At 36.9% G+C, this 9,241-nt stretch overlaps 1 protein-coding gene across 1 annotated transcript; it reads left to right on the plus strand.

The window, feature by feature from the left end:
• Window positions 1–3,897: 3,897 nt before the first annotated feature.
• On the plus strand, window positions 3,898–6,533 carry LOC141685258 (uncharacterized). Its single transcript, XM_074490371.1, has 5 exons — window positions 3,898–4,345; window positions 4,721–4,792; window positions 4,909–5,387; window positions 5,788–6,252; window positions 6,354–6,533. The coding sequence occupies exons 1-5, from the start codon at window positions 3,898–3,900 to the stop codon at window positions 6,531–6,533; spliced, it is 1,644 nt and encodes a 547-aa protein (XP_074346472.1).
• The last annotated feature ends 2,708 nt before the right edge of the window (window positions 6,534–9,241 follow it).

The raw sequence follows: 9,241 nt of genomic DNA on the forward strand, positions 1-9,241 counted from the left end.
TCTTCACCAACACATCACTCCACTCTCTCCTCTCCATACTCCCTCTCGGCGGCACCTAAATCTCCCCACCCCTCTCATTTTCTTCTTCTTTATTTCTTCATTTCCTTACATCTTTCAACTCCTCTAAGCAAGGTTCAACTATATTTGGTTCTATATCGTCATTTAAGGTTAGTTTCTTAGTTGCATCTGGTTAAAGCCAAGGGTTTAACTTTGATTCTTGTGAATCTAGAGTTGAACTTAATGTGGCTCATAAAACTTGAGCAAGATATGGTCTTGATGAAGTGTTTTACTTCTAATTTCAAGCCATGATCTTGGCCTCAAGCATTCGGCAATAACTCCCAAGGAGCCGAATGGATTTTGTGGTTGTGTGTTAGTTTTATTTGTTTTCAAAAAGGAAGAGACTTTTCATGTGGCTTTTAAAGAACTTATGATCTTTTTAAAATGAATTTTTCAAAGTTTCCATCCTTGCATGCCATGATTTTTACAATAAAAGTTGAAGTTAATACTTGCATATCGTAGTATAAGTGACATTTCGGACAAATGTGTTATGTGACTTAGATTTAGTTTTTGTGCAATGCATGCCATAGTTTTTGCTCTGAAATGCTAGTATGCTATGTGCCTTGATAAGTCATAATCAAATCTAGTAGCCATAAAGTTGATACCATGTGTTTTTGGTTCAAAAATTTGCTTAAAATTTCAAATGTAAAATCTGCTATGCTATGCTCTCTGTTTTGCCTCGGTAATTGGCTTATATGGCTACATTTATGCTCGTATTTTTCCATAGAATGATAGTCAATAGGGTTGTGTATATTGTAGATAATATTTTCTGGTTTGATTGTTGGTTTTGGTGTTGAAATGGTAGTTAAGGTGGAAGGAGGTACACTAGGCACTATGTAGCAGAATTTTTTACCATAAGTATAGGCTGTTTTAGGTGAGTTTTGGTGAGGCCTTGCTAGGCCTGAGTTTACTGGAGTTAGGAATTCAGTTGTACTTGCATCTAGTGGCTTTAATTCGTTGAAAAACTTACATTTAGGTAGGTGCACACACACATTTCTGAGAGTAGTTCAGAACAGGGCAAGACTGCGTAAACTTGAACTTTGGTCGATTATAACCATGCCATAGGCTAGGCCTTCATGGGGCCTTGGCTTAAGTAAGTATAATACATCCTTAGGAAGCTTTAGTGGTATTCTTTGTAATTGGGACTTTGTGGTGAAGAGTCTGAGTGTTGCACATTATCTTTAGGTTTAAGTTAAGGTCAATAATAGTTCTTATGTGTTACATGCTTGTGTGCTTAGGTATTTAGGTGATATTCTAGTATAAATAATTAGGTAGTACATGTCATGCCACTATGTGATTATGTGATTATGTGGGATACTTGAAATGTATATGATTAAGTTATGTGTATTCTTATAATCATAAGTTCTTGCGTAATAGTAGTTATGATAAGGGTAAAAGTTATTCTAGGAGCTTATAGACTTATAAGGTGTTAAAAGGTGAATAGTAATGAGGTTAATATAATGTGTAGGTTCTGAAGCGAAGGGGAAGATTCATGCCTTCAAGATCGAGTAATCTTAGAACTGTTGAAAGGCAAGTTACTACCTTCTTATGCTTATAATTATTGCGAGTATACATACTTTTTCATGAATGCTTAGTTGTAATAACCACCATGTCATTAATTAATTCAAATACTTCCATTAATAACTCTTAATCTTGTTAGTACCTTACCTTCAAAACATTCCCTATTCATTAGACCGCGAATATTAAACTCTCTATTAAATTCCCTAAAGCGAACCCCATTAGTGAACTTAAATTTTCTTGTTATAATTCCATTAAAGTGATACCAAATCTTTCCCCGACATCCATGTTATAAATCATTAAAAATAAATAATTGTTTTCTTGACTTAATGGATTGGACTAGATGCAAGTCTTTTTCACACTTTTTGATAGGCTCACATATAGCCTAGGGATCCCATTATATTTGAGAACCCAGCGAGGATCAGGATTACTTCGCGGCTGATCACCGGCTGTAATCCGTAGCATCTTAAAATGAATTTTGATGATTTGATATTTAATTGGTTATAACATGTTGCCCGATGCCATGATACTATAAGTCATGTTTCAATTGCTATGATTCTACCATATCTTATTAAAACTTCATGTTTCATATTATCATTTTTTTACAAGCATCTATAATCCCCTTGATTTATGAACCCAAAATTTTGAGATAATGCCTTGTATAGTAGAACCGTTAGTACTTGCTAAGCATTTTAGCTCATTTTCTTGTATTTAACCCTGTTCTACAGCTAGCAATCATGGTTCGTTCCAAGCAGACATCTCGTAAGTCAACCGGTAGGAAGGGTGAAGACCATTTGAGGGCGTAGGTAGAATATGTATGTATAGACTAGGAGAAATCCCCCAGTATATAATTGTGGTATTAGTTAGAAAAGCTGTTCCAAACTCCGAACTTGTAAAGATCTCGGGATTGTTAATATTTTTGGTTGGGTTTGTAATCGTATTATTATCATCTTTTGGACTTATAAGTTGTAATATAATTATGGTTCACATTTATTTAGTGTGTGTGTGATTGGTTTGGGGTGTGACAGTTTTGGTATCAGAGCCTAGGTTTAGAGTCCCTGGACAGCCCAATTAGGACTATAGGAAGTATGAGTATATAATATAATATCGGGAGTACTAATGCGCGATATTCGAGTAAACCGTATATAACTTTATATATATATATATGTATATATATTACTTGACAGCAATGTGCGCACTCATCATCTTCGGCCCCGCAGAGCGACACCATTGCTTTCTGGGTCTATGCTGACTTAAGGCTGCATCATGACACCCTCCAAGGAAAATATGTCAGGCTGATGGAACGTCTTGAAGAGCTCTATGCAAGTAAGAAAGTGATGGGTAACGGATCTAAGGCGAAAACCATTTCAAGGCTCGAGTCACTGATCCAGGTGACCACATCAATATTGGAGGAGATGCCCATGCATCACGACTGGACCAGTCAGATTACTGTGCAGGTGATAGTGGATGAGCTTGGGAGCGTGGTAAAGATGCTACGAGAGGACACTACCCCGGACATCGCAAGGACCCGTGAGGAGGAGTCCGAGGAGGAGGCTTAGGATGAGTTCTAGGGGACTTGACCTTATTTGCTTGGATTAGCTGCTCCTTTTATTTACCATGTTATTTGTTTCCGTTTCTAGACTCTCGTACTATTTTAATTCGGATATGTATTTGTATTTGTACCTTGTGATTCGTACCTTTAAACTTGAACCATATTAAATTCAGTTATGCACTTTCCTTGATCCCTATATTCTCTTTTAAATTTCTTGCTTATCACCATGCATCACCTTTATTGTTATATTGAAAACTGTATACCATGATGAATGCAAATAACACCTTAAAAATTTTTGCACCACTCAAACTGTATAACTCTTATTTCAGAAAATGGCACCTAGAAGAGCCCAAGGAAGACCTTCAAATAACCAAGAAAATGAAGGAGAAAACCAAAACCCCGATATAGCACAACTTATGGAATTGGTGCGCCAATAAACTGCTACTATAGCCCAACAACAACAACTTCTTCAACAAATGCATCCACCTCAACCACCCCCAGAAAACGTCACTACTTTCAAAATATTCCAATCCGTAAAACCCCAAAATTTAGAGGAACTCAAGACCCAGTAGAAGCTCATGCTTGGCTCAAGGAGATGGAAAAGGCCTTTGCCTTAATAAATGTTGGAGTATGCCACTTACTTCCTGAAAAGTGAATCAAACTATTGGTGGGAGACAGCAAAAGCTTTAGAAACTGCTGGAGTTATTACTTGGGATAGGTTTAAGAGAATGTTCTTGGATAAGTATTTTCCTCGGTATATACAAACATAAATGGAGATGAAATTCTTTGAGTTAAAGCAAGACAATATGGTAGTTGGAGAATATGAGAAGAGGTTTACAGAACTTTCTAGGTTTATGGGAGAGTATGTTGATTCTGAAGATAAAAGGGCAAAAAGGTTCCAACAGGGATTGAAGACTTGGTTAAGGAGTCGCGTGATAGCTTTTGAGTTGACTAGTTATGCAGAAGTGGTTCAGAAGGTGATGGTAATTGAAGGAGAGAGTGAGCAAAATCAAAAGGAGAAAGGAAACAAGAAAAGAAGATTTGAAACAGGAGAAGAAGGCTCAAGTTACAAGGGTCGAAATCAGAGAACTAATCAAAGGCTTAAATTTCAGAGTGGACCCGGGAACTTCAAGAAGAAAGAATTTGGGAATAAATCACAAGAAATGAGATCTCAGTCAACTGGTGGACAGAAACCCCCACAAGGATCAGTTCCAGAATGTAAGATTTGTAATAAGCGACATACGGGAATCTGCAATAAGGCGAATGTAGTTTGTTTTAAGTGTCATACGAAGGGCCATTATGCTCATGAATGCAAGAATCAGAAGGCCAACATCATGTGTTATAAATATGGGAAAGTAGGACATTTGTCATGAGAATGCAAAGGAGTGGGTAACAATCAATTGCTGCAAATAACCACTGTACCCTACCCTGTGAATCAAGCAGCTCCTATGCCAGCCTCATCATTCCCAATGTCTTTCAATCAACCTCAGATAGCATCATCTTCAAATCATCTAGCTTTGACTTATCCATCTCAAGCAAGAACTTTCAACATGAACGTGAAGGATGTAATTCAAAGTTCCAATGTGGTGTCAGGTACGCTTTCTGTGAATGCTGCTAGTGCTAAAGTACTGATTGATTCGGGAGCTACAGACCATTTATTTCGAAGTCTTTTGTTGATAAGTTGAATTATGAAACCCAATTGATGCATGAGCCCTTATCCATTATCTTAGATAATTAAGATAGAGTATCTATAAATTATATTTTCCCTCATTGTGCAATAGAGATAGCCGGACATGTTTTTCCTGCGAACCTTATTCCTTTCCAATTAGGCGAATTTGATGTGATCTTAGGGATAGATTTACTGACAAGTTTCAGTGCTCAAATAGACTATAAGGATAAAAGGGTAGTATTAAGTACACCTCAAGGTAAGAAAGTGACATTCAAGGGCCAAATACATACTCAGACATTTCTCACCTCGATGCAAGCAAAGAAGTTTATTCGGAAAGGATGCGAGGCGTATGTGGCGTATGTAATTGATAAGAGTAGAGAAGTTTCTAATCCGGAAGACATTCCAGTAGTAAGAGATTTTCTAGATGTTTTTCCTGAAGAGCTTCCTGGCTTACCACCGGACCGACAAATTGAGTTTACAATAGATCTTGCACCCGACACTGAACCTGTTTCGAAAGCTCCATATAGGATGACACCAACGGAGATGAGAGAATTAGCAAAACAAATACAAGAACTAGTTGACAAGGGATTTGTAAGACCAAGTGTTTCACCGTGGGGCGCGCCAGTTTTGTTTGTCAAGAAAAAGGACGGGAGCATGAGACTTTGTATAGATTATCGAGAATTGAACAAGTTGACGATTAAGAATAGATACCCTTTGCCTAGGATTGATGATCTGTTTGACCAACTCAAGGGAGCCTCTTGTTTTTCAAAGATTGATTTGTGATCGGGATACCACCAATTGAAGATTAAGTCTGAGGATATACCGAAAACGGCTTTTCGAACAAGATATGGACATTACGAATTTCTCGTTATGGCTTTTGGGTTGACGAATGCACCGGTTGCTTTCATGGATTTAATGAATCGTGGATTCAAAGGAGTACTTGGACAAGTTTGTCATAGTTTTCTTCGATGACATTTTAATATATTCAAAGACAGAAGTTGATCATGCGGAGCATCTAAGAATAGTTTTAGAAGTTTTGCGAAAGGAGAGATTGTATGCCAAGTTCTCGAAATGTGAGTTTTGGTTAATTGAAGTAAGATTTTTAGGACACATTATTGGAAGTGAGGGAATTAGGATAGATCCTGAAAAGATTGAGACCGTAATGAATTGGGAGGCACCAAAGACGCCTATAGAAGTGAGAAGTTTTATGAGAGTAGCGGGATACTATAGAAAATTTGTAAAGGATTTTTTGAAGATTGCAGTACCACTGACCAAATTGAAAAGGAAGAATGATAAGTTTGAATGGACGAAGAAGTGTGAAAGTAGTTTTCAAGAATTGAAGAAAAGATTGGTAGATGCTCCGGTATTAGCATTACCAGATTACAAGGGAGATTTTGTGATATACAGTGATGCCTCTTATAAAGGACTTAGATGCGTATTGATGCAACACGGGAAGGTGATAGCGTATGCTTCAAGACAACTTAGACCACATGAACAGAAGTACCCGACTCATGACTTAGAATTAGCTATGATAGTGTTTTCTTTGAAATCATGGAGACACTACTTATATGGGGAAAAGTGCGAGATATACAGAGATCACAAAAGTCTGAAGTACCTCTTTACTCAGAAGGAGCTAAATATGAGGCATCACTGATGGTTAGAATTGATCAAATACTACGATTGTTCAATACAATATCATCCGGGAAAGGCCAACATGGTAGTATACGCTTTGAGTAGGAAGGAAAATCTAAGTATGATAACAATGCCGAAAGAATTATCTGATGAAGTTGAAAAATTGCAATTAGAGCTTTGTGATCATAGAGGAGCGGAAGAAATGTGTTGTGGCATTACTTTTCAACCGACACTACTAGAGAGGATAAAGAAATGCCAAGATGAAGTAATGACTCAAGAGAATAATCAGTTGACAGGAGAAGAGATATGTAGACAAAAAGACGAACAAGGTGTATTGAGATTTTCAACAAGAATTTGGATTCCCAATGTGGCTGAATTGAAAAAGGATATTTTGCAAGAAGCACACAGCTCAAGATTTTCAATTCACCCGGGAAGTTCCAAAATGTACCATGATTTGAAGAAGAGTTTTTGGTGTCCAAACATTAAAAGAGAAATTGCAGAATGGATTTCAAAATGCGACACATGCCAAAGAGTGAAAGTAGAACATCAGAAACCAAGTGGGTTGATTCAACCATTGAAGATTCTAGAATGGAAGTAAGTAAATATTTCCATGGATTTTGTAGTGGGTTTACCCCGAACACGTTCTGGACTCGATGCAATTTGGGTGATAGTTGACCGCTTTACGAAGTCGGCACATTTTCTCCCAATCAATGAGAAGTCTTCGTTAGATAGACTAGTTTATATGTATGTACGCGGAATCGTGTTACGCCATGGTGTACCTATATCAATAGTTTTGGATCGAGACCCGCGATTCAATTTGAGATTTTGGAGGCAATATCAAGAAAGTCTTGGAACGAAATTAAACATGAGTACGGCATATCATCTACAAACCGATGGCCAAAATGAACGAATAATCCAAACCATTGAAGATATGTTGCGAAGCTGTGCAATTGATTTTTCGGGAAGTTGGGACGATCATCTACCACTAGTAGAATTCTCAAATAACAATAGTTACCATTCAAGTATTGGCATGCCACCATACGAAGCTTTATATGGACGAAAGTGTAAAACACCGACAAGTTGGGATAAAGTTGGGGAAGGAAAGATTTTTGGACCTGAATTGATTCAGCAAATGAAGGACATTGTCACTGTGATCAAGAAAAGACTCATTGCAGTCAAGATAGACAAAAGAAGTATGCGGACCCCACCCGGAAGGATGTGAAATTTGAAATTGGGGAAGCTGTATTGCTAAAAGTATCACCATGGAAGGGTTTGACCTGATTTGGTAAGAAAGGGAAATTAGCTCCAAGATACATCGGACCTTTTGAAATCTTGAACCAAGTGGGGAAAGTTGCTTATGAGCTAGCCTTGCTGCCACAATATCAGCACGTGCATAATGTATTTCATGTCTCATTGCTAAAGAAGTATAATCCGGATGCCAATCATGTAACAGAGATCGAGCCAGTGGAAATTCAAGTCAATTTATCATACGAAGAGCAACCCGTGCAGATACTGGATCATCAAGAGAGGACTCTTAGAAATAAATCAGTAAGTTTGGTAAAAGTATTGTGGAGGAATCCTAGAGTGGAATAGGCAACATGGGAGTTAGAGTCTGAAATGCGGAACCGGTATCCTCAACTATTCTCCTAGATTCTGAGTACATAATCCTATAAGGGGGAGAGGATGTGACAACCAGTAAATATGTGAGTTGTTTTATAAGTGCGATGTATATATTCATAAATATTTTATGATATAATGGCAATTATGCGGATTCATTTATATATTGTATAATTTTGTCGTATGGCATTACGAATGTTGCTGGAATATTTTTTAGCATATAGCTTTTGTACGCGAGTAAGATTTTCGTTACGCGATTAATTAGGTAGCGCAATTTGATAATATTCAAATAGTTGCGACTACGCGATTAAGTAATAACTGAGATTCTCGTGATTTAGTGATATTTGAATAAGTTTCGATCAAGCGATAAATTGTATTCTAATACTGTGGAGTAGAGTCAATTTATTTGCAATTGTTGTGTAATTTTTAATGTGTTAATTATATTTTACATGACTTATTTATTAGTGTGATAATGTTAGAAAATTCTTTTAATTTAAATTTTTGTTCAAAATTTTTTTAAAATAATTTTATTAAACTTCTAAAATCTCATAGTATTTATGGTATTAATTTTGTGATTTATGGATTTATATTTGAATTACTAAAATACAATCTTTTTAATTATACTTTTAATAGTTATTAAATTACAAGTGTACCCTTGCATGCAAATTCCATCCAAATAGAAATCAAGGGTAAGACCGACCTTTCACCCTCCACTAACTCCATTTGACAAACTAAATAACCAATAAAACCCTACATGCTAGTAGTAGGAGGAGGATAGAATGGTAAAAAGCAAAATCCACTTACTACTTGGATGAGACAAAAGCTAGACCAAACACTCATCTCACATCATTTTCTTCACCAACACATCACTCCACTCTCTCCTCTCCCTACTCCCTCTCGGTGGCACCTAAACCCTCCCCACCCCTCTCATTTTCTTCTTCTTTATTTCTTTATTTCTTCATTTCCATACACCTTTCAACTCCTCTAAGCAAGGGTCAACTACATTTGGTTCTATATCATCATTTAAGGTTAGTTTCTTAGTTGCATGTGGTTAAAGCCAAAGTTTTAACTTTGATTCTTGTGAATCTAGAGTTGAACTTAATGTAGCTCATAAAACTTGAGCAATAGATGGTCTTGATGAAGTGTTTTGCTTCTAATTTCAAGCCATGATCTTGGCCTCAAGCATTCGGCAATGA

The sequence above is a fragment of the Apium graveolens genome, chromosome 9 (genome assembly GCF_009905375.1).
Source record: "Apium graveolens cultivar Ventura chromosome 9, ASM990537v1, whole genome shotgun sequence".
In the NCBI taxonomy this organism is placed as follows: domain Eukaryota; kingdom Viridiplantae; phylum Streptophyta; class Magnoliopsida; order Apiales; family Apiaceae; genus Apium; species Apium graveolens.

Coding starts and splice junctions, on each gene's coding strand:
- LOC141685258 (XM_074490371.1), top strand. CDS start 3,898: ATGGAGATGAAATTCTTTGAGTTAAAGCAAGACAATATGGTAGTTGGA. Junction 4,346..4,720: donor ACAAGGATCAGTTCCAGAAT/GTAAGATTTGTA, acceptor ATGTGGTGTCAG/GTACGCTTTCTGTGAATGCT. Junction 4,793..4,908: donor TACAGACCATTTATTTCGAA/GTCTTTTGTTGA, acceptor ATTGTGCAATAG/AGATAGCCGGACATGTTTTT.